The sequence below is a fragment of the Eleginops maclovinus genome, chromosome 11 (genome assembly GCF_036324505.1).
Source record: "Eleginops maclovinus isolate JMC-PN-2008 ecotype Puerto Natales chromosome 11, JC_Emac_rtc_rv5, whole genome shotgun sequence".
Taxonomy (NCBI): domain Eukaryota; kingdom Metazoa; phylum Chordata; class Actinopteri; order Perciformes; family Eleginopidae; genus Eleginops; species Eleginops maclovinus.
The window spans coordinates 8,186,644-8,212,821 of NC_086359.1; the positions used below are offsets into that span (position 1 = coordinate 8,186,644).

The following is a 26,178-nucleotide window of genomic DNA, read 5'->3' on the forward strand; positions in this document are numbered from 1 at the left end:
CGAGTTGCTCATGACAGGAAGGAGAGGTGAGACCCTGAAGTATCAGAAGTGATGCTTGCTGGCACCATCTGCACTTCATTTTAGCTGACATTACGCATCAGAGGAGGGCAGGGAAACAGATGGCGGCAAAGTATGGAATGAGTGCAAATTGTTTTCACACATTATTTTGGGTCGGAATAGGCACTCAGCTGGGTTTGTGAGATCATCACAGATTAAAGCTTCTGTGATGACAATGTCAGGCTGACACGCAACTAAGGGCCCACGTAAACACACAAAACTGAGGGAACATGACGCCACTTCAGACCCCTCCACATCATGAGTGTTGATACCTGAGCTATCTCTTTTTCAAAGGGAATTTGACTGAAATGTTATTTAATTTCTGATTTAAATATTGAAGGTGGATCAGAAAAGGTCAAGATGTCATTTGTATCTTAACATTATATCAGTTCAAATTCATAAAAGTGTGATGCATTTTAGTTTCACATTTGTATTCCCTTTACTTTCACATAATTATTATTTACTTACTGCGTACAGCATTAGAGACAGTCCTATGACTCATTGACTACTTTGGACATAGAGTATGATTCACCTATCAATAACACAAAGCACATAAGTTGTTTGTTATAACTGCATTCCTGAATGTACTGATACTATTTCTCTAAAGGCTTGTGTTCATGAAACAGAGTAGTGAAGGATATTATTGAATTTCTATTGCTTGCTCATAAAGACATGTTTATGTATAAATGCTACCAGAGAGGGTTTTAAACTATGAGGAGAAGTGAGCTTCATGACAGAGTTAATGGTGAGCTAAAACATGAGAAAGGAACTGCATTCTGCTACTTTATTCACAGTGAACACTAACTAATAGTAACTTATAGGTACTAATAGTGGTACCATGCACCTGGGTACTGCACGTGACAGGAAAGTTATGATAAGAGTAGAGAAGGATTAAATGATAGGCTGGACACGCGGAACTCGTGGATCAAGAGGCGAGGACTCTGCCTGTGCTCCAACCAGAAACCTACACGCACACACATTCAAAAATACACATACAGTGGGGCAAAAAAGTATTTAGTCAGCCACCAATTGTGCAAGTTCTCCCATTTAAAAAGATGAGAGAGGCCTGTAATTTTCATCATAGGTATACCTCAACTATGAGAGACAGAATGAGAAAAAAAAATCCAGAAAATCACATTGTAGGATTTTTAATGAATGAATTGGTAAATTCCTCGGTAAAATAAGTATTTGGTCACCTACAAACAAGCAAGATTTCTGGCTCTCACAGACCTGTAACTTCTTCTTTAAGAGGCTCCTCTGTCCTCCACTCGTTACCTGTATTAATGGCACCTTTTTGAACTCGTTATCAGTATAAAAGACACCTGTCCACAACCTCAAACAGTCATACTCCAAACTCCACTATGGCCAAGACCAAAGAGCTGTCAAAGGAGACCAGAGACTAAATTGTAGACCTGCACCAGGCTGGGAAAACTGAATCTGCAATAGGTAAGCAGCTTGGTGTGAAGAAATCAACTGTGGGAGCAATTATTAGAAAATGGAAGACATACAAGACCACTGCTAATCTCCCTCGATCTGGGGCTCCATGCAAGATCTCACCCCGTGGGGTCAAAAGGATCACAAGAACGGTGAGCAAAAATCCCAGAACCACACGGGGGGACCTAGTGAATGACCTGCAGAGAGCTGGGACCAAAGTAACAGAGGCTACCATCAGTAACACTCTACGCCGCCCCCTGCTTAAGCCAGTACATGTCCAGGCCCGTCTGAAGTTTGCTAGAGGGCATTTGGATGATCCAGAAGAGGATTGGGAGAATGTCATATGGTCAGATGAAACCAAAATAGAACTTTTTGGTAAAAACTCAACTCGTCGTGTTTGGAGGAGAAAGAATGCAGAGTTGCATCCAAAGAACACCATACCTACTGTGAAGCATGGGGGTGGAAACATCATGCTTTGGGGCTGTTTTTCTGCAAAGGGACCAGGACGACTGATCCGTGTAAAGGAAAGAATGAATGGGGCCATGTATCGTGAGATTTTGAGTGAAAACCTCCTTCCATCAGCAAGGGCACTGAAGATGAAGCGTGGCTGGGTCTTTCAGCATGACAATGATCCCAAACACACCGCCAGGACAACGAAGGAGTGGCTTCGTAAGAAGCATTTCAAGGTCCTGGAGTGGCCTAGCCAGTCTCCAGATCTCAACCCCATAGAAAATCTTTGGAGGGAGTTGAAAGTCCGTGTTGCCCAGCGACAGCCCCAAAACATCACTGCTTTAGAGGAGATCTGCATGGAGGAATGGGCCAAAATACCAGCAACAGTGTGTGGAAACCTTGTGAAGACTTACAGAAAACGTTTGACCTCTGTCATTGCCAACAAAGGGTATATATCAAAGTATTGAGATGAACTTTTGTTATTGACCAAATACTTATTTTCCACAATAATTTGAAAATAAATTCTTTAAAAATCCTACAATGTGATTTCCTGGATTTTTTTTTCTCATTTTGTCTCTCATAGTTGAGGTATACCTATGATAAAAATTACAGGCCTCTCTCATCTTTTTAAATGGGAGAACTTGCACAATTGGTGGCTGACTAAATACTTTTTTGCCCCACTGTATATATCTTGTCATAAGGGGGCCGCCCCCTTCTCCAAAGAATATCAATATTGTGTGATGTCATATGTCGAGGCTCTGGGTGGGAATGAAGCCCAGGGACCTCAATATTGAGTATGTGTATCCCTACCACAACTGGAAATAAATCAGCTTTATTATAACCTTACTACTTTGTTTGGACTTCTTGCCTCGTAGAGAAATTTGAGAACACAGCAGTAGTTAGGCCAAAGTGTTTTGGATTTCTTTTCAACATTTGCAATGTAAATGTTTAACTTTATTCTAAAGCAAGAGCAATCCTTTTACATTTTGAAATGCATGTAATGCTTTACAGTGACATTTTTTACACATTTGTCACTGTGTAAGGCAGAGGAACTAACCCATTCAACACATTAAATCCCTGTGATGGCTTGGTTTCATAACAAAATAACCATTAGTTTTGTGAAATGTGAGTTATTTTAGATTTTAGGTAAACATTTCTGTTGCATATGTACATCATTTCTTTAAATGTTTGTGTTGAGTACATCCAAAAGTTCATAACAGTTTAATGAAAGGTTGCAATTGGAGAAGACAAAAGGACAATACTGTAGTTGAAATAGTTTGACTTCTGATTAAAGTCCTCCATTATGCGCTATTAGATATGATGAAGCTGTAACTGCAACTATTACTGAAACTGGCACATCGTACAACGGTTATCCCCTCCCCATTTAACACATCAGACTGGTGAAACCAAGTGGCTGCATCAGTGATGGTTTAGGAGTGTTTTTCATTTGTACAAAAACATGTAATTTATATTTGAAACTTGGAATTGGATACGCATCTTATGAGCACTGTATACGTTTGAATTTGACTTCTTATTTGACAGTAAAAATGTCTGCCTGTTGTCGCTTGTGTGTTTCCATAAGTATGACATTATCTCTTTGTCGGCACCCCCAGTTGGTTTGTCCTTCCCGCTCACACTTCTGCTCCTCAGCGGTGTCGAGGTCAAAGATTGAAAGGCACACAAGTGGAGCAACCAGACTCAAAAGGACACCAGGAAGTGATTCACAGCGTGTAACATGCTTAGAAATCTCACTCCTCTTTCCTCCTTTCACTATCAGCCAAATCCACGCTTCACATCTTCTCTGTGCTGCTCCTTCAGTCCAGATTATTGGATGTGATAAAGAATGTTATTAAAGCCTGTGTTGGCTGAATGGAAAATTAATATTGGACTCCAAGGCTGCTTTTTCAAACACCTGATGACTTGCAGCCAGGTTTAAAATGAATGGCGTTCTTAATTGTTTTCTCTTCCACTGTGGACAAGAAATAATAAAATCCTACAAGCTGCTGTATTCTAAAAATCAATAAATAGACAGAAATGTGTTATCCGGTGTACATACTTTTAATTTAATGCTACGACCTCAGATAAAACAGTGCGGCTGCAATTAAATAACTCTCGGATACAGCGATAATATTTTGAATAAGGAATCATCTTTCAACTAGCTGCATTATTCTGCGGAGTTAATGGGCTTGAAGCCTTACATTATAATTACATTCAATACAATGAATATGGTGATGTATGCCAGACCACACTGCTCTGGCTGAAGATTATATTGGAGTGTCATTAGATTAGTTTGTCCCCGTCTGCGAAAGAGCTGTGAGGTGCATCAGACAACTTGAAGAGGACACTCAGTAATATTAGCTATGATGTCAGCCAGGACCCAGAGTCATGAGGTTTCTTTCCTATAGGGGACATTAACAAAACTGCTTTATTAGTCATTATTCTGAATATTATCTTTTTGATTTGTTATATAAATATGAATCTATCAACCCTCATTGTAATAATGCTAAGCAACATTTCGACTGCACATATGTTATCATTCAACAGCTTGTGTCTCTCAAACAGTCCAAAGCCTCCTTTATCAGATCATTAACTCTGAGAAAAGAAGAAAATTCTCTCTTCTAAGAAGTTAAAACCATCAATGCTAAGCATGTTTGATAGGTAAATTATGAATCAATGTTTAAATAATGGCTAATTCCTCATAACTCAGATAAACGCTTGATTCAATAATCATTTAATCACAGTTTGATTTGAAAATGTTCTGACAGAAGACATTTTATTCACAGATACTTGGTCTCAATGACTTAGTCATGTGATAAATTGCAAATAAATCACAAGTGTAAATAAGACATTGAATCATATTACAACTGTAACAGTGAATATATGAATTCTGTAAAGCCTCACACTTGTGTTTCAACAGGAAGGTCTATTTCTCAAATCATACACGTGTGAAATGTCTGTCTTTTCAGCGGTGAGACTGCTGCGGCGTGGCTTTCCTGTGAACGCGTTTCATAACAACACCTTTATAAGCAATGTCTGACAGCACACAGTATCAGCTGCTGTTGACAATTTGCATAATTCTGAGACAAATTGTCCTCCAGCGAGCAGAAAAACAACAACCCATGAGATAATACGGTGTTGTATGTTAACGTTAGAGTGTCAGGGCCAAAAAGCAGATCAATTATCCGTCATGTCCTCCTGCCGCTCCAGTCTGATCTCTTCATGTATATAAGTGGTGATGTTTACGGGGATGAGGACAGTGCTGTCCACAACAGTCAACAACAACCTGGCCACATGTGATGATGTGAAGCGGTGGAGTGCAGCGCCAAAAGGGGAAGATTTCTCAGAATTGAAATCGTCGGGCCGGTCTGACTCAGGGCTCCAGCGAGGACAGAGAGTCAGTCAGCTCCTTGCTCCACTGCAGGCCATTCCACAGGAAGTCGACGCCATATATGGCTCAAACAGACTATTGTGTCTGTATCTTCATGCTCCTACTGTGCTATGTTTCCAAGGCAACCAAGACGAGTCAGTCTGTTTTCCCTCCTCTGTCTCAATCTCAGTCTTTCTCTCTCTGTCTCTATCTGACACACACAGACACACACACAGACACACACCTTTGTTCCAAACTTGCTTCAGCCAGTGAGATCAGATAGCGTATGACTCACTCTCATAACCTTTTTTCCCAAAGTTTGAAAGCCAACAGCATCCAGAACTTGCTCTGTTCTCCCTAGCTGTTTCTCTCCTCCAATTGTTTTTTATTCTGCCTCACCTTTTCCTCCACAGCTCGACACAAAAAAATATAAGCAAATGTTGTGTTTTTATTCTGCAATGATGCATGGTGCCTTTGCATGGTTTAACAGCAGGTGGAACGATTTTCTCTTGGGAGGTTTCTGTATGTTGCATCACCCATCCAATCATCCCCAACCTAAAAAATGTCTGTGTTCACTCAAAATTCCAAAATAATCACAGAAGGGATGCAAAGTCAAGTGTGCTGTGAATAGCAAGACGTTTTACTCAGCCAAAAATCAAGCTGTGCAATCAGCAAATTCACCAAGTCCTCACAGACTGAATGTCAGACGCACACTGCCGCATCCACAGAATCAGCATTAAATTGTTAGAATGAATGCTCGAGTCCTCTTTTGTGCTCCGCTGTTGCATCAAAAGGGATGTTTTGGCTTTTACGAGACATTCATAAAGTAATGTTATCAGGCACAAACAGTGCAGCAGGTAGCAGTGCCAGCTCTCACCATTTTATTATATTTCATTAGTATGTCAGGTGAAGAACGACTTGTGGGGAGCTGCAGGATTGAGTCACCAACCCCTTCCCTCTTCTTTCCCTCTCATCTCCACTCCCCCTGTACTTCTTTACCTCTCTCATCCACATTTGCCTTTTTCACTGAATTAATATTCAGCATGCAACGAGACACAGCTCACACACGCAGTAAACACAGCCAGACACCAGGCAGAGCTCAGTTATCATTGCAGTGTTTATTCATACTGTTTTCATTTGCTGTGATGCTGATTAATTAATGAGCTGGAAAATACAATCACAAGGGGAAGTATTAGCACGCAAAACAACTCCCAACTGTGTCCATCAGGCCTGAGACACACACCTCTCAAACACGCAGACGCAAGGATACTTCAAGGACGACGACACCATGCCAAATTCCATTTAGAGGGAGAGATGAGAAGAACCAAAAACTTACCGGATGCAGGGGACTTGCTGCGCCCTGTTTGGACAGCGGTCTTAGGGGAGCCTCGATTCGGAGTGGCAGACATCTTCCCATAGGCCACCGACTTCATCACACGACACTCTGAGAGCAGATAGAGTTCAGAAACCACAGATTACTTCATTTTTATTAATTTGTCTACTAAAAAACATCAAATCTCCTATACGTTGTATGAAAGTCTACAATTCCAGTAGTAGTGAGCAAGTGAAGGAAGAAAAAAAACTGCAGGAGTGAATTCCAGTGTGACATAGTGACTGGAAATTGTGTTTTGTGACTACTTAAACACTGCTGCAAATCCTTATTTTCAAGGTTTTCTAACCAACTATTGTTGTAATAATTTTGATTGATTTTGACCTTAAGTTCTTTCAGAAAACACCAAAACACTTAATGTACGAAAACAGCTGTAATTGGTTTTACCTTCAGGTCCCCAGCACTGATGAGTTCTGACCTTCACAGGGTTTGCTTTCCAAATGCAATTATTGTGGTGTTTCAGGAATGACAGCCTGACTCACAAATGTCTGATATTCTACAGACACACACATCCTGACAAATGAGCCATGCGACGGTACTCACACACCCTCCCTGCCTCCTTCATCCCCAAAACTTTGCTACTCTGCTGCTCATTAACCCAACCCCATTATAGCTCATTACCAAGACCAGAGGGAAAGGGAAATTATACTGCTTGTGTGTGTGTATGTGCACATGTGTTTGTGTGTGTGTGTAATTTGCTTGCATGGCAGTCGTTGTGGCCTAGTGATTAATGTACAATGCTGTGTGTTAACATGATGACAGTGTGCCAGAGCTGAGGCAGAGGCGATAATTATATAGTGATGCTGAGAGGAGGCGAAGTGGTGTGCAGCTCCGACTGTCTCTCTGTCTGTTGTGTGTGTCACTCTGCCTCCTGCCCTCTGCCTTTAGCCCGGAGTTGTCAATTTGGCTCTATATCTTCTCGACCTATTGCATAATATCGATGTAGGTTTTCTTGTACATGTACATAGTTAGGATCATAACATGTTTTAAGGAACATAGTGAGTCCCCATAAGGGTACGCTTTGTTAAGTTAGGACTTAGCTTTTGGAGGGGAATTTAGAAGATACGTTGAGGTTAAACTAAGTTAGGGGTATAAGTCTATGGTCAAAATGCGCCAAAGTTATTTATAAAAAAGGAAATTAAAATGTATGAAGACTAGAAGAGAATGACCTTTATGTTGGTCAGGGCCAGCATAATTTGGTAAGTTCAGATTCTGCATATCAATGATAAACTACTAAATACTTTCATGCCCTTTGTGATGATAGAAAAAAAGAGCATGGTCATATCAGATCTCTCCAGCGGTAAAAACAAAATGCCTCGATAATGTTGATTATCCACGGATAATTATGGAGGGATAGAAGTTAGCCTAGCTTAAAAAAAATTGTTCGGTGCTAACATCTTACCTCTGACCTACTTCAAATAACTTATGATAATTTAACATAGAACTTGTTTTACTAGCTGCACTGCTATACTGAGCCTTGAGAACTATTTTGGAAGGTTAAACAAAGCTTTTTCCTCAAGCAGAAAATAAGGTGCAAAGAAGACACGGTCATGTTACAAAAAGAAACTAATGGAAGCAGCTAGCTATTATATTTTGCAAATGAAAGCAGAGAAGTGAGGAAGAGGGGGAGGAAAAAGCAAAAGAAAGACAAAAGGGGAAACGAGGTGGAGGTTGCCAGCCCAGGTGGGGTGGATATTATTTAATGGATGAAGGGAGACAGAGGAAAGAAATGAATTGAATAAAACCTTTAAACAAAAGCCAGTGCACACTCATTCATGTAGAAGACAGGGAGAGAGATGAGAGGATGGGAATATAAATGAGCACTAAATAGCAGGAGTCTCCAGACAGAAGTGGATAGAGAGGAGAGACAGATGGGTGAAGTGAGGACAGAGAGTGTCCTCGGCAAACCTCGGTGGAGCGACATGGAGAAAAAATGAAGATGAACAATGAGGTTAGACGATGGGTACTGTGCCACTGAAAAAAGTCAGGGAGAATACAGAGAAACCCTAAACTTGGAATATGTATGTATGAAGATGGAAGAGGGAATGGAAGATTTGAAATGCCTTAATAACAGAAAGTAGGACATTGAAGTGGACTCACACAAGTTCATCCCTGTACCCTAAAAATGATGTTCCCATAAAACTAAATTATGTTTTGAAGGAAACAGTATTTACAGTCATAGTTTTAAATGTTCACTTTTTTTAATTTATACAAAACAAAATAACTCATTGGAGAGGCAAAGGCAAGAAAACACTTGGATACATTCAGTAAATTTAACCTAAGTTAAAAAAGGTCAAGTTTGTTTCACACGAGACATTATTCGGGACACAGTTGTCTCCTGTATTCATCTTGCTCTGTTGGAAAATTCTTAAATGTGAAATCCCTGCCCACTGCACCGAACTATATGGTAATGTGAAACCACCCATTAGACACAACTTATTCCCATTTTATGGACCTGTTGAAACCAGAGAAAATTGTATCACAATGTTACTGCAGTAAACGATTAATAGCTCAAACCTAAAAATAGGACACAAAAAGGTTTTAGCAATTTCTTTTTAAAAAACAGTGGGGGCAGGAAGGGACATAATGAGAGGGACACACTTAACAATGAAATGTGAAATGTCAGCAGGAAAAAGTTGGATGACATACTAGTTCCCTCACCACTTTCGTCCAACATCAAGTCCTCTTGATAGCGATACTTCTCCGGTCCACACGCCACAAAAACGTCCTCATCGCCAAAGAAGTCTTGCAAACATGTCACCTGGAGACAAAGACATTTATTTACGGTTATTATCATTTACTTGTAAGATAGTCAATTTTCAGGTCAGTTGAGCCCACCTTTGACGGCAGCCAAGAGCATCTCTCCATCATTAGGATGCATTGTTCAAAGACACTTCAACTTTTTGTTGCAGGAAAGCAGCTACTCTACATATTTATGAACGACAACTCTTTAAGTCCCACATTTCGTGTCCTTAATTCTAGAATACTTACACACACACACACACACACACACACACACTGTTAGGAAGACACTCACACAGCCCAGAGCTCAGCACTACGCAAAATAAGATTGAATGTGCTTACGTGAAGCAGCACATGGACTGAGCCCCAGGACACAGATGAGGAACACCACGGGAGTCTGTTTGTGCGTGCTTGTTGTCGTTTGCATGTGCACATGGCGTCTGTGATCATATCTGCGCATGTCTCAATTGTCCCTGAGCTCCTGCGCTGAGTTGTTTCTTCCCGTAATCAGTCTCATCAGCAACCCTAATGAGACCTCGCTGACTCACTAATTTACTGATTGGCTGCATGGTGCACCGGACGTTCAGAGCAAACAAGTGGGGGGGTCTTCTCCTGGGGGACTGTGTGGGGTGAGGGACAGGGTGTGAGGTGAAGAGAAGTGTAAAGATTAGGGTGGGGGGGTACAGTTTTTATTGAGTCACTCCATACTAAGCTAATATCAAACCTACAGTGACAAGCTGACGGGCAAAGTAATGGATAATTAAATAAGATTTTTGTCAAGAGGGTTTGTAGAATTTTGATTATTGTGATCAAAACATAATTCATAAATCTTGAACCTGGCTGTTCACATATTCATTCTGTACCCACAATACATTTGTTTGTTGGGTAACTCACCGGTAACACATTTCAGCAACATGGTGGTTATTCTGTTAAACAGACGTTGCTCTTCATTGTTTTCTGCTTGATTTAGTCGACTGCTTACTCCATATCTGATCCAAACTCTGCATGATTTACTCAAACAACTTTAATCACACCCGACGGGCAACCATCCCATTTCAGTCCTAAGCCATCAATATTCCAAATCATATTTCGCGATAGGCAACGTCACAGTGCGAAAGGGATTTCCAGAAGGACAACAGTTCATTCATCCGCTATGACAAATCTCCTTTCAAAAACCTATTAAGAGCTATTACGATTTAGATTGCGTGTGTTGCACCGCCTGGAGTTATCACATTAAAACAAAGCAACCTTTTATTGCATTTCCGTGGCAATTAACATCCAAGAATCCATTTAGATTCCTATTAGCCAGCAATCAACAGCCCACAAGAAAGTCACAGCTGATATAACAGCATTACCAACAAAATACCCAATAAACAGCGAAGACGCCATTCTGCAAGGGTGTGTGCGTGTGTGTGTCATCGTGCTTCCCCCCTACAGACTCTAAATGTGCCGAGGGGAGGCACACATCAAGTTTAATCTCAGATGCAGACTCTCAGTGGAGTATGCATCATTTTCATTTAACTTTTAAAATTAAGGCTCGCCGTGCGTTTGTGTCTGGGTAATTCTGCCACACATCACATGAAAACACATGTTTCTGCGCAAGAAAATAAGAAGAGACGTGTGTCTGTCGAAGAGATGTTATTATAGTTTCATAACAGAGTGCATATTGCTTTGTTCCCTGATATCCCCTGACACTGTGTCGGTGATTATTTCAGGACGAGCGGCTCCACTTCCTAACAAGATGGCTGTGATACAGACGCCGGTGCTGTTAACATTTCCCCAGTGTGCCGGCTCTGATGCGTTGCCTTGGACACCTTCTACCTCTAATTGTGCTGGCTTTGTATTTCCCTGTATTTCCACATTATTCTCATCTTTGAAGAAATGTTATGCTGCCGTGATCACCAAGTACAGGACATATTTACTTTGGCCATTACATATAACTTGGAAAAAATATTTGTTGGTAGTTCAAATGAAATTATATTAAAAGAGATTTTAATTCATATTTGTTATTTGAATATTTGACTTTATACTATTATGCATTATGTGATTTGTCCATGCTCACACTGTATATACTGCGCAGGACTCTCTTGATCCAAATAAGGATTTTGAATACGAAATAAATTATACATTTTTTATCAAGCTGTTCAGTCAATAACTACAGTATGGCCGCTTTGTACATATTGATTTATAGTTATCTATTTTTCTCAACAATGTATTTATGGAATTTGTCTACGGGATAATGTTGAATTGAAATAACAGACTTTAAAAAGATAAAATCCCACAAGACCAGTCTCTTCCAGCCATAGGGGAATATAAAGCACTGGTCAGTGACGCTAACCCATCAAAACTTCACATGGCCGTAAGTCATGGCTATACCAATTTTTACATTTCTGTACACAAGTCATCCATTTAAAACTTGTGTTCTTTAGAAATCACTTCCAAATTGACATGTATACAGTATATGTTAAACACCCATAATTATAGATATTTCACTTGTTATTACTCTTGTGTGATTTCAAGTCTGTCCTATCCTGTGTTTAACCATTGTTGATGTTGCTTCTAACACACCTTGTACATTTCCCTACAGGGAGCAATACAAGGTTTATCTTATCTTATCTTATCTTATCTTATCTTATCTTATATGCAGATTATTTTTATTGATAGCAGGATATGTGCGGACTGCTCTGAGCCAGTCTGACCGCTTCCTCAGGCCATGACTGCTACTGCTGCTACTGGAGTCAACCAAGAGGAGGATGCTGCAATGAGGCTCCTTTGAAGTTGATCATCCCAAGATAGAAACTGTAGCGCACCAGAAACGTTGAGTAAACAGTGAAGAGGAAAGAACTGTACAGAATGTAATCACTGTGAGGAGGACGGAGAGGTATAAGTGTGAGGAAACAGTGACAATGTAGCCTCCAAAGGCACCTTTAAGCAGAGGGTAAACTAATGTGGAGCAACACACAAACACACACTGTATAGGAGAGGGGTGTGAAAAGTATGGTTGCCATGGTGATAATGCCCTCTAGGCATCGGAAAAGGTCTGGTGCGTGCCGCTGAATGCACGCTGTGATAGAGAGCACCCTCATTCATATTTCATCTACTATGCGCACGATACACTCTACAGAACTGTGTCATTCACACAATTTCACACACTCACACATGCAAGAGGCACATGGCCTGGTTAATATTGAAGTACTCGTGCAATGTCGCCCATTCAAAACAGATGATGTTGAGATGGAGGAGGAGAAGGAGAAGAACAAGAAGAAACTCAAGCAGATGGGAAAAAAATTAATGATGGCTAGGAGAGTGAAGTTAAAAGAAGAGACGGAAAAAATTCAATAAAACCAAAACAGTCAAAGATGAAACCAGAATCCCCCGAGTTAGAGAGGAAACAAACAGACAGGAAAACGAGCAACAGAGGAGGACATCTATTCTTGACTGCTGCTCAGAGCCCTTCTCTGAGCCCAATGACAAAACAAGATGCTTTGATGTGCTTCGTTCTCACAGAGTTACAGAACATCCACCGCTGCTGGAACAAGGACCGGGAGAAACAAACAGAGATCTGGAGGAAAAAGAGGGCACTACGATAAGATGAGGGAAAAGTGCAGAAAGTGTGAAAATTGGCAATTTCACAACCCTGTAATTACCTCTCTTTATTTAGGATGGGCTTAGGAACTGGGTCACAATAATCAATTTACTTCACCCAGATTAAAAAAGGGATGACAGATCAATTGGTACAAGCATTATTTTGGTTTAGAACAGAGTTCAATCACGAGCAGGAGCAAATTGGATCTTTAAAGTAATTGTATGTGGCATCTCACACACCTGACAAACAAGCCCCTTTCCAGAATGACTGACTTACAAACAAAGGGAACAAATATATATTGGATATTAGGGACAATATTAGTAACAACAAAAGTAAGACAAAATTAACTAGAGGCTTGTATACATTTTTTTAGTGACTTCTGATTATTGAGACCATTGTCGCCTCCTGAAAATCTAAAAATGATCAAAAATGATTATGCACTTTGAGAAATTGCCAGAAAGCCTATTTGTGTTGTCACTACGCCACCTAGTGTACAATCGCCAAACCTCTACAAAAATGTCTCTTTATATTTGTGCCTAGTTTGTTCTTCTTCTCCCTCTACGCTTTGGTCATATTAAATACAAATCACATTTAAGAAGCTCTCTGGTTTTGGGCACTTCAGGGTCAACAGATGTTATTATTGCACAACATTAGTGCAAAGGCGAATCACAATATGAGTCAGACAATAACTGCCGCCACATGGTGGCAGTGTTAAATAACCACATGGTGAGATATTTACAGAACACACACACAATAGTAGCACCAGAAAACCAGTGAGATGGAGAGGTAGACATACTGAGCAGCTGGATTTTAAGTGGGGCGTTAAACAGAATTGAAGAGAAAGGTATAGACGGTTTTACATGGAGAAATTAAATGGTGAAACGATGATTTCTGACTCCATCCACAACATACATTTTGACATTTTGAAACAGTTTATTTTGAATAAGCCTACCACTAGCAGACAGATTAAAGCGTTTCTGGACCTCTGCAGAGCCATACGTTTGGTCTATACCATCTGAGTGTCTCTTTGTCTGGTGCAGAAGGGATTACTGTGGAGCTGCAGAGCACAGTTTAGTTTGGATGCTCGGGAACACAAGGGGAAATAAATGAAATTCAAGACCATACGTCTATAAACTAGCAAAACTATTTTAAAACTTTTTTTTTTTTTAGAACTGCAACAAATAATTATACAGGCACGCGCACACGCACTAACACACACACCTTCTGCTGCAGGATGTACGCTCTTTTTTGTTCAAACTGTCTTGCCAGGTTCTCGCCAGCGTAGAACAAATGGTCAGTGACAACAATGCTCACTCTGCTCATCGACTGTTTTTGTCTCCCTGTCAGATTTCGGGTCGACCATCGGGCTCATCTGTCTTTGTGTATATACCTCAAAGAGATCAATAGTGAATTAAGTTACAATAGGTGCTGGAATAATTTATTGATTATATGATCAATAGAAAATGAATCTTCAACAGTGTTCGTATTTTTTTCCAATCATTTTCAAGGGAAAAAACGAAATTACTTTTTGGTTTCAGCTTCTTGAATGTAGGAACTAGCTGCTCTGATATATGTGGTATTGAGTATCTTTGGGTTTTAGACTATTTGTTGGACAACATTTTTTTTTTTTAATTACTGATGTGCATTTTTTTGACTCATTTCTGACAATTCATAATAAATAAACTCATCAAATAAACCCAAATGAAACATTAATTCCAACCCTAGTAACAAGACTCTGAAAAAAATAAAGTAATGAATTATTTCTTGTGTTTGTTTCTATGTGTTTTGTGTTTGTTCCTTTAAAGCTTGGTCTTTCTCTGAGGCTAAAACAAACAGACGGCTACAGAGCAGGACAGAAAAAGCCAAATAGAAAAAGGACATTGGACTCAACAACTTCTGTCCTGCGCCTCACCAGTCACACAGTGGTTACACAGAGGACAAGGTGAGGTCAACATTATCCTGCCATCAGAAAGACCACAGTTTGGAGCGATGCACTGCCGCTGCACTCTGCCAGGGGGGAGATAAGCGTGGTGGAGCTGTCCGCGGTGCTGAATCAACTGCAGCTGGCCAGCAAAGCATACCATGCTGCTCAATAACACTAACCACAGAGAGATCGAACAGAGCCGGATGGATACTGAAAGACAGACAGGGTAACAGACGGGTGCGTTGATACTGAATAAAGCGAAGACAGAAACGCTGAGCATGTTTTCCAAATATGCAGAGCCTCTGAGGTGAAGGTAAACAAAGGTGCAAGGAATGACAAAGCTTTAATATATTTAAAGCAGTCTGTTTGGGCTATAACACATTTTCTCTAATGTTTTAGAATTGCATGCTGTATCATGGCCCAGGGGGGAGACTGTAATCAATGAAACTACATGGGTTTCACATAGATTGGAAAATAACAGGGTATTTTACGGTGTGGTAAAACCTATTCTTTACTGGCTTTAAATACGGGTCATCTTAAAGTGATTTGTTTGTTTAAAAACAGGTCAGTATATATATATATTTCATTCAATTGTTCCCAATATAATTGTATTGTATGATTACATAAGTCAACTTTTGATGAAAGACATTCAATGACATCCACAGAGCCAATAGACTAATATGACCCCAGAACAGCACTTAAAATGTTCTGCCAGCCGGGACTAAAGGCTCTGCAGGGTCAGCATAAATACACCCTTTGTCACTGTCAGGAATATTTAAATGTCTGCAGAAAAATTGCCATTCTCACTCTCAAAATGAAACTGACAAGTTGCATTTTATAACTCTACAGGGGAATTTAAGTAATCACCTCTAAGGCCGAAGGGAGACACACACACACACACAGGCAGGCAATGAGCCACAGCGGCTGGCAACAGGAGAGGTGGAGGAAATCGATTTGAGGGAAGGATAAAACCCTCTGCACCCCGGGGGAGAATTCACACATCGCATGACCTTTTGATGTCTCAATCAGTCCGCTGCACAGAGAAAACTGACAGGGGGATTGGAGACTCAGCAAGAGTTCAAAAAACGAATAGAGAGAAAGAGAGCAGCGGTGATGTGAGGGGATGAGTTGGCACTGGTGTGAGTGCGTTCGCCTCAGACCAGCACAACAGACTGGCGGGGTCTGTTGCATAACAACTTATGTAACAGCTTCTGCTCTCCACAGGGGGAGGGAAAACTTTCTTTTGGAGCTGAATCTGGGTTTATCTCAGTGCGCATTTTGCCTGTCCTTGATGTGTCTGAAGGGAGCCAATCATGAATCAAATAAAAAAAACAAGGAATTATGCAGGAGCGCTGTTCCCAGATGGACACGTTGAAGGCAAAATAGCCTAGCATCAACTCACCCCCCCCCCCCCCCTTTCCATGGCTTTTCTTTCTTTAGTGTTTTTTGTGTCTCCTCAGCTTAACCTCATGTCTCTTGTCTCGTCCTGCTGTCTTGCTTTAATCTGGCTCTCGCTCTCTGTCTCGTCTCTAACCTCATTCCTTCACTGGTTTCTTTCATCTCCCCCCATATTGATCCCCCCTCCTTATGTCTGTGGGCTTTAATCTATTCTCAAGGATGAGTGTGCATGCGTGAGCATTTGTGTGCACACAGAGATATTATGAGTGTGCTAGATTTGAGAGCTGAACGTGCAAGTACACGGGTTACTTAAGCGAGCATTACAAGCAATACTAGACAGGAGGAAACATTCAGATGTATTGATTGTTATACTAACTTTCAAAACCTATAGACGCACAGTAGAATTTCACAGCCTAAGGAAGAAAATTTGTAGCAATTTTGGTGAAAAAAAGCAATCAAATGACAAATTGCGTATCGAAATAGTTGCAGATTATCGATTGAGGAAAAGCGAATCATGCCCTCGTAGTATATAAATCAATGTTCATTTCTATTATTCAGTACATGAACTATACATTTCAAAACTGAAAAATGTAAGTACAATACTATGCATTTACAAATGTCAACATGCTGGCTGAAGTTAGTTGATCTTTGAGTTGCTATTGAAACACAAATGGAGTAGCTATTAATGGCTGAAAATAAAGAATATCCTGGACTGCGTTGGCTCTGATGACAATCCAGAAAACAAAAGGTTCACCAAGGGGTTTTGGGAACATCTTTTTTTAGAGGCAGTGTATAGAAGATGCAGGATTTTTTTATTACTTCAATACTTTTTTTGCTACAGTATATCGCGAGTGAAAATGGGTTATTGCATTTTGAGGCAGTGCAACATCTCAGGCTCTTGATAGGCAAGGACCACACTTTTGCCTTCAAAATTGGTTTAGAAAAGCTTTGCTCCCTCATTTACAACCCGGCATCTAAGCGACTCCCTCACCGAGTCACAAACTAACCTCTGATGGCTGAGATATGTCTGTTGCTCTCTTTAAGCAGCTGAAAGCACAAAGCAGGGACACAGGCTTTCAAAAGGAGATTGGGTTAAGAGAGATTAGACAGAGAGTGAGTCAGGACATGCTCGAGTCAGACAGAGTGTGTGATGAAGTTGTGGGGTGACTAAGATCTCCACTGTCTGCCAGGACTGGAAAAGTCTGCCATTGATTTGAATTTGGCAGCAGGGCCTCTGACTACTGACAGCCCTTCAATCTGCCACAGTCACTCTATGCTGGTAAACAGAGACACACAAGCTAACAGAGTGACTGAATCATAGAGATACATACTGTACAGACAGAAAGATGACTGATCTGAAACGTGCTGAGTTACCTGTTACACACCAAAACAACAGCTTAACCTTAAAATGTAAGCAAAGGAAAGCTCTATAAACACCAATGTCATTTACTGCAAATACACCATTAACAATTACACTGTAAAAGAGATGAATGACCCCCCCACACACACACACACATACACACACACACACACACACACCGGTAGGAGCTGTAGCTGTAGCTGTGACTCAGCAGATCAGCAGCAGCAGATGGACTCTGCTTCCCACAATCCTCCTCTGCGGAACAAAAAGTGACATCATCAACACAATCCAGCCAATAATGATTTAAAAAACAGCTGAATGATTCGTATAAGAGCTGAACATAATCCCCTGCATTTCGAAATAGGCAATGTTTTTCAGCGCCGTTGCACCCCCTTCTACAGACCCTGCAGAGCTGGATGCAGGCCAATGAGGAGAAAGGAGACAAGGAGGGAACACAACAAAGTGAAAAAGTGACACAATCTGAGAAAACGAAAAGAAGATGACAAATTAGGCTGGGATAGTGAGACGGTGGAACTGACAAAGAGACATAGAGAGAGAGAAGGAGGGGAAGGGGGAGAAAAGATGGAGGGACAGTATGGGAGAGAGAGGGACGCCATATGTTGCAGCTCTAGGATTTGGGGGTGCATGCCGAGTGGGATGATTAAATGAGAACTAAGTAACCATAAAAAACAATGGCGGGCTGACAGCAATATGCAGAGAGACAAATGAAGTAAAGGAAGGCGAGAGAAAGAAGATCAGAGGAAGCAGGGATGGCTGTGGGACAGGAAGAGAGCAATATGTTGATAGGAAGAAAAGTAAACAAAGAATTATAGAAATACAGATCATGGGGACAGAAGCGGAGGCAGCGCTGAGAGAAGAAGGAGGATGCAGGGAAAACAAGAAGATAAAAGGATATTAAAAGCTCTTCAGCTTTGCCAACAAAGAGACGAACAGGCCAACAATGCAGTTTGAGAGCTGCACTGCAGATAGTGCGGAGCGAGTTGCTCGTCCACACTCTCCTCCTACATATTACATCTATTTAACAACATTTAATTAGTGTGAAAAAATGCCACAGTATCATTTGTGTGCAATACATAATGGGTGGACAAATAAGGACACTTGACAGAAACAAATCACTGATCACATAACACGACAGCGACACAGATGATGGCAATACACAGTTCAGCGCATGAGACAAAAAGCAACACCAACGTGGATTCATGTCAACAAATTTCAGGTGCATCGTCCCGTATAAAAAAAAGGTCAAAGTATTCGTATGTCGAGAGGAGTAGTCTCAAAACTCATGTGCAACCATGATCTACAAAACATGCTCGCTACAGTGTGAGCCTTAGAGCTAGCATCAGCATGCTGACACACTCACAATGAAAACTGCTAAGAAAGTTTGAGAAGATGACCCTGAGGATTGGTTGCATTATAGTTAAATGTAAGTATCCATATTTTTCATAGGTTGAACCCTTAAAGGCCCTAAATGCACTACTAAATCTGGGCAAATATTAGTAAAACTATGTGTACCACATAAGCAGGCCTAATGCTCTGCAGTTGAATAAAATGAAGGGGTTTTTTTCTGTATTTTTAGTCTGGACCGTCAATATGGGAATGGTACCTCTGCCAATGCTAAACCCACTGAGTAACACTGAAGGAGCTCAATAATGAGATACTCAAAAACAGAATGCACCCAACCTTAGAGATGACTAAGTGGCGTCACTTCATGCACTGGTTGATTATCGCCTACAGTTAATGGCGAGTGATGCGTGAGCAGAAATCTAAATGAGTCCATTAAAAAGAGCGTGTGTCACTGTCCGTGCCTAAGTGTGCGTGAGCTTTGCGAGGCTCAAGGCTGACAGCTGGGCTCGGCATAGTGTCTGTGTGTGTGTGTGTGTCTGTGTCTTTGTGTGTAAACAGAGCTTACATGTATTAATAGGCTAGCCATGTCCGAGCTCTAAGCCACTTACGGGTTGTCTTTTTTTCCTTGATCAATTCAGCTACACCCCTTGCTACTGTATCACATCACGGCAGGTCGGACAGTTCCTATGGCAACTAGATCAAATCATCACAGAAACCAGCCAAGGTGAAGAGCTTGCCGAGAAATATGAGGTTGTGTTAACCCTAAAGGAGAGGAGATGGAGCTAAAAATCAGAAACAGTGAGACCTGAGACACGATCGATATGGCAGAGGGGGGGAAACCTGATATATTCTTTGTCAACCTGTCGCTCCTATTACAGACAGAAACACGATATCCAAACGGATTAAAGTACAGAAAGCTTGTTCACAGCCCTTGTTGTCTCCTCTCTATCCCAATTGCATTATCAGTCATCCCAGAATACTGCAAATTAGAAATGAAGTAATCGTGATAACACACTTCAAAGCGTTTTTATAGCAAACATGCGGGCGTACACACTGGAGATAGTTTGGTACGGACTGAAATGTACTCATAATAACAATCAAGTGCCAAAAGTGGGTATTGAATGCCTAAGAAGACTTGAGGTCTTGTTTGATTTATATGAAATATAATGTTGCAAAGGTCTTATATTATATGATTTGACAACATTGAAAGTTGAGATGTTTGGGTCCATTTGTAAAATAGAAGATGGCAGAGTCCTTAAAGAAAGGTATTGCAGACAGAACTGTAGTAATAGTATTGACAAAAACCCACATACTGAGTCACAAATGTAGATGAACACAAACATAAATAACAAGGCATAATAAGAGGACTGCCTGCAGAATCTCTGTTGAACTCTGCACCACTTCAAATCCCAAAAGACAGAATACATTATTCATCCCAGCCCAGTTTAGCTTCAGTATTTTTAACTGATATGAACTTCAAAGAAGTTTTGAAAGGCGGGAATAAAATCCATTAAAAGTCGTTATATAAAAACAATCCATGAATGGCAGTCCGTTGCAATCCTTGAGAACAATTAAAGGCAATAAGAATGAGAGGAAGAATGAGGCTTAAGGGATGTACATCATGCCCCACTGTTTCTGGCCTCATTACAGGGGTTAATGAAGGCAAGGAGCCTGAGTCTCTCTCTCTCTGTCTCTCCCTCACTCCCTTTCTCTCTCCCTCTCTCTCTCTCCCTTTCTCTCTCTCCAGGCTCTGCGGTTCTGCAGGGACTCAACGTAATTCTATGGCCCAGAAACCTACTTCTGCTGTAGGTTCACAGACTGACACAGCAGATGACACCAGAAGCAACGACACACAGAAAAACATGGACTCAGAAATGCATCCACCTGTGCGAATGTGTAACGCACACACACACACACACACACACACACACACACACACACACACACACACACACACACACACACACACACACACACACACACACACACACACACACACACACACACACACACACACTTCTTAACCCTTCAAGTAACATTATCCTGCTGTAATTACCTTCAGCGCACTCCTGATATTCAATAATGTATATTCAAGGGTCATTAACATGCAGTTTCTCTCACCAGTCACCCAATCCCTTCCGCTTTCACTCGTAAATATTCTATTTCATTTTCATTCAGATCTACATAGAAATAGTTGTCCTTATTGAGGTTTATTTGTTGTTATATTAAGCTGATTCCCTCGGTGTGTTTTAGCATGGATTAACCACATTGCATAGGGGGTTTGAATATTCAACAAGCTTATAGTGTTTTCTGAGACCTTTCACCTATTCAGAAAGAAACAGGAGGCTGTTCAAGACGTGTCCAGAATGTTCTCTCATGAATGAAACACACATGGGCACTCTCAATCCAGTGCAAATGTGCTTCAGACCTTCAAATCTGTTTCTCCCATCGAGCTTTAAAATCCATCATTCTCCAAGTTGTTGTCCTCAAAAACGTGGCATAATCGCAAACTCTCCTACATGCATTAACCCACGCATTCATACACAAAAACAAGAGGAGAAGTGAGGTTCTGCACTCAACCCAACCCAGCAAATTTGGCACTGAGCATGTTACCATGCCTACAGGGCCAATCAATACCGTGTCTAAAAATAGAAATACCATAATAGTGTTACTTCCCATCGCAAAGGGGTGACCAGGGAGAGACGCATTTATTGTGTAATCTCCAAGATAATCGTAACCAGTGGCGACAACACAGTAAGTGGGCATTGAGCAAAAGCGTGAGTTTAATCCCCCCCCCCTAACAGGAGCTTTCTCAAAGCAAACCTGATCCTGGGGATTTTATTGGCTGGTGCTGGGCTCTAACAGCAGGGCAGGGTTAACAGTGGATCGTTAAATAGACTGCATGGCTTCAGAGACACGAGGACATGCCAGGGCCAACACATGAAAATGAATCGGGATAAATGCTTACACAGAGTACTAAGATGGCAATTAAGAATGAAAAGCCCACTGTACAAAGGCCATATTCATGAGGATGAGTCACAAAGTGGCTATTAAGGAGATGATTACTGTGCAACACAAAATGGCAGGACGCCCTTAACGTCCGACACAATCTGTTTCATAATAAATGTTGTCGTTCTGATGATGCTGTGAGGGTGAAAACTGTTCTGTGTCGGTACATTCGATAACTTGGAGCTACAGCATGACCTAGACCGGCAGAGAGAGCGGTGCAGACAAACAGAAACAATGATGATTGAGGATGGCATGAGAGATAGAGAGGTGACACGAAGGCAAACATGTCACACATATAACCAGAGACCCTGACATACTGGCAGAGATGTCATTTTCCTTTGTGTGGCTTCCCTTCATAAACATGGGAGTGTGCCAGTGCAGAGAAAGTGTGTCTGACCTCGTTTCACTGTAGCACAGGCCAAGTTCAGCCATTTCCACATTAGTGCTGTAGTGGAGAATATGTGCATGGATCTATAACTATGTACACACACTACAGTTCCATTTTAAAGTGTGTTCTTTTTAAAGCCTCTCACCTGCACTGCTGAGAAAAAACTTGAGTAAATATGTAGGAGGACTATAAAGGGGCCGTGACTCAGATCTGTTTTCGAAGGCAAAGACCTGGCACACATCGCAGCAGCGGGTGAGAACCCAGACTTCATTCATAGATTTCTTTCATCTTTACCTTCTCTTGACCCCTTTCAGTCTCTGTGTCACTCTCGCTACAGCTGTGAACAGGGACACAAACGCTCTTCATTCACTCAAGGAATGAGAGTGTGGTCATAAAATATTCAAGCATTTTTTCATCCTACCGGCCTGTTGCGCTTTGTTTTCTCCTCTCCAAGCAACACAATTGCAAACGCACCATCGTCCTCAATGAATGTTAAGATTTTGAATCTTCACAACAGCAATACAAAAACTCATTCTTATCTCAGTGACTGGTGTATTCACTTCAATGGAAGCACTCATAATGTTTGACACTTGCAACAAAACATCAGCTCCCGCTTATTGCACCACCAACAATGAAATTGAAGCTGGAAGATTTAGAAACACTGCTACATCAAAAGCAGGCAAACAATCAGAAATGGCAGCCAAAGGTTTGTCTGATGTTCTCTTAAACCGTAAAAGGCTTAGTGTTGCCCCCCACAACACTAACAATGGTAACAAAATGGGGCGTTTATCTTCTAACATCAACTCAAAAGGATAGTGTTTTTCTTCACATTTCCCTCACACAGTACCAATAACGGTGATATTTTGACCATAGATTTCTCACCAGTTTCCCCTCCAGCGTGTAGATCTTCTTTACTATTCCGGAGTCCAGCTTGATGGCATCAGTAATATCGGTCAGGACTTGTTCGTAAGAATGGGCCGTCTTCTTGTTCAGCAGGATCCTCACAGTTTTGCGGGGCTTCACTCCGCTCCGAACTACGGACACAAGCTTTGGACGTATGAAGTCCTTGGTTTCACGACTCTCGGAGCACCAGCCTTGGCACTGCCCAGGGAGGGAGGCCCGCGGGAGGAAGCAGCTGAGGCCTTGACGTTCACCGACCAGTTGGGGTTCACGTTTTTTGTGTAATCCAACTTTTTGTAAGCTTCGATGGAGCTGCACACATAGCTTTCACCTGTTGGGGTTACGATAGAAGGGGAGAAAAGAAGGATCGATCACTTTAAAGAGCAACATTTACAATTATATGAGCTACTAAAACAACAACAGCAATGAGATTCTCTTTTGAGAGAACGAAATTGTGAAGAATATGGTTGTATTCAGAGAAAAAAGGAACAAAGAAAGGGAGCAGATCAAGGCTGTCTATTTTGCATTGTGTAACATCTCTTAAATAGGCTTCTTTTATTCTAGACAGCATAACATAACAGCAATACATAAACTCAACCCTATAAAATATACTGATTTAGGATAGTCTGTAGCTTTTGTTCTATTTACTACATAAACTTTACTGGCCTGTATTTTTAAACCAAAAATAATATAAACAACTTGTAGCTCTTCCCATGTCACTTCCTAAAGAGTAAAACTATTTAAGAGAGCTAATCTGAGACGAAACATATGTCTGGATCACCATATGGCCCCCAAATGACTGATATAATCTTCACCATAATAATCTACAGCGTGATTAGTGAGTATATGAAGCAGTGCCCATAAGAAACAGCTTATTAAGCATGATGTTAAACCTGTAAATTATTGCTCACTAAACATTTTCTGTAGTATTTGGGTTTGTGTAACAAGAAACATGGCATGGCAGCTGAGGATCAGGCAGTGGTTGCTAGAAAGACAGATTAGGCTACATTATGCTAACAAGGCCGTGAATCCCCCAGGTGTGCTGTAAAGTTGTGTAGGGTACCCACCTTCTACCAGCTGCTCAATACTTGCGATCTTCTTGCAGCCATCCAGGGTGTAGATGGTCCGGACGCCCTGTGGCAGGTTGACGTTGTCGGACAGGGAGCGGGTCAGGTCCGCCAGCAGGGCGTCAAAGGTCCGGAACCTGTCTGCGGAGATGGCGTAGACTATCCCGTTGAAGTACCGGTCTCCGTTGCGGTAGAAGCGGACTTTCTTGGCTCTCCTCTCCGTAGTCAGAGTCTTCAGGGTCCGGGTCCGGTACAGGCTGCAGTGGGCGCTGTGAGTGGGACTCGGCACCCCGTTTAACTTCGCACTGGACCGGCCGTGCCTCTGACCTTTGTCCCGGTCGTCGAAATGCTCCATCTCCATTTCTCGGTCGAGACTCACAAGTACGGCTGTACTGTCTAAGGGAGGACAAACAGGAGGACGGTAAGGCTTCGGTGAAAAGTTTTTCTTTAAGTAAACAAAAACAAACGGTGTCGAAAAAGACAGAAACCGACCGAGGAGAGGTTTGGACGGGCTGGTAAAGTCCGTCGCTGGTGCTCTGTCTGAAAATAACTCCCTAATGACAGATTAAGAGCTTTTAAGCCGAGCAGCGGACAGCGTACCTCATGACGACCCGCACTGTCTGTCGGAGTGAGTTCCTCTGAGTCGCAGATGGATGGAGAGAGAGCGGCAGTCACGAATCAATAATAGCCTATTAATTTGTTCGTGATAGATATTCAGAAACACGGGATCGGCCCAGCATAAAAGAACGATGACAAAATAATTATCACTTAAATAAAAAACGAAATATGAAATGTTTATTTACTTTCTAAGGGGCGAGAATCGACACGAGACATTTGTTTACGACAAAGCGTGCAAAAAAAAAAAAAACATTTAAAGGGAAATAAGGACTTTTACATCAGCTGGTAAAGAGACAGGCTTACCTACGTGAGCAATTAACGCTTCTGTGACGGTCACCTCCAGTGTGACTGATGTTTTATTTCCCAACATATATGAAGAAAAGAGTTCAGTGGGCTGGTCGCTGACACTGGATGGAGGTAACGTGTGATCCTATCCTGGCTGCAGTGAGCTCCACTGTACGTCTCTTTGTTTGTCCGGTTGATGTTCCCCACCACCACCACCACCAAAACAAGTGAGTGTGTATGTATGTGTGTGCGCGTAAGAAGCTGGACTGGAAATGAACTAGGTAGCAGCTGCTCCCCCTCCCATTCTCTTTTCACCCACCAGCTCCTCTCTCCTCCTCCACTTCACTCTCGTCGTGATTTTCATTCAGCGCCTCCACCCCTCATTAGGATGCAAACCCACGCTTCCCACTCGTGCTGGGGGTGCTGCCTGTCCTGCAACCACCCCCCAAGCCGCGTCACGCGCTCAGCTGGGGGGTCAGTCTCAATATTCAATTTCAAGTGCAAGAATTTAAAAATACTAATAAGATTTTAATTCTTTGTAACTTTCCAGTAACAACATTCTGGAGAATTCTCTAGTAGAAGTAGTAACCATAATCATAATAAAAACGTATATGAATATAAGATATGAGTATGACCTTTTTTTGTTGTTGACACAAACATGTACATTGCTGTGAATTCCATTGACTGCTCGTGAAAACAAGAAAACACTATTCAGACGAAACTAAAACCAGTCACATATCTTCAAAACCATTGGATTTTGGATTGTGTTAAACCCACAAGAATATTTGCATGTGAAATGTTATGTAACCTTATTTTCTCCATTGTATACACTTAGGGT

General features: G+C 41.5%; 1 protein-coding gene across 1 annotated transcript; it reads right to left on the bottom strand.

Annotated features, from left to right (window-relative positions):
* Positions 1–4,841: 4,841 nt before the first annotated feature.
* LOC134872217 (serine/threonine-protein kinase DCLK1-like) lies at positions 4,842–25,596 on the bottom strand. Its single transcript, XM_063895413.1, is given in 7 exon segments — positions 4,842–4,934; positions 6,645–6,752; positions 9,360–9,459; positions 23,353–23,558; positions 23,561–23,701; positions 24,438–24,833; positions 25,359–25,596. Coding segments are annotated over 7 exon segments (1,101 nt in total). The 5' UTR covers positions 25,426–25,596; the 3' UTR covers positions 4,842–4,851.
* Positions 25,597–26,178: the final 582 nt, after the last annotated feature.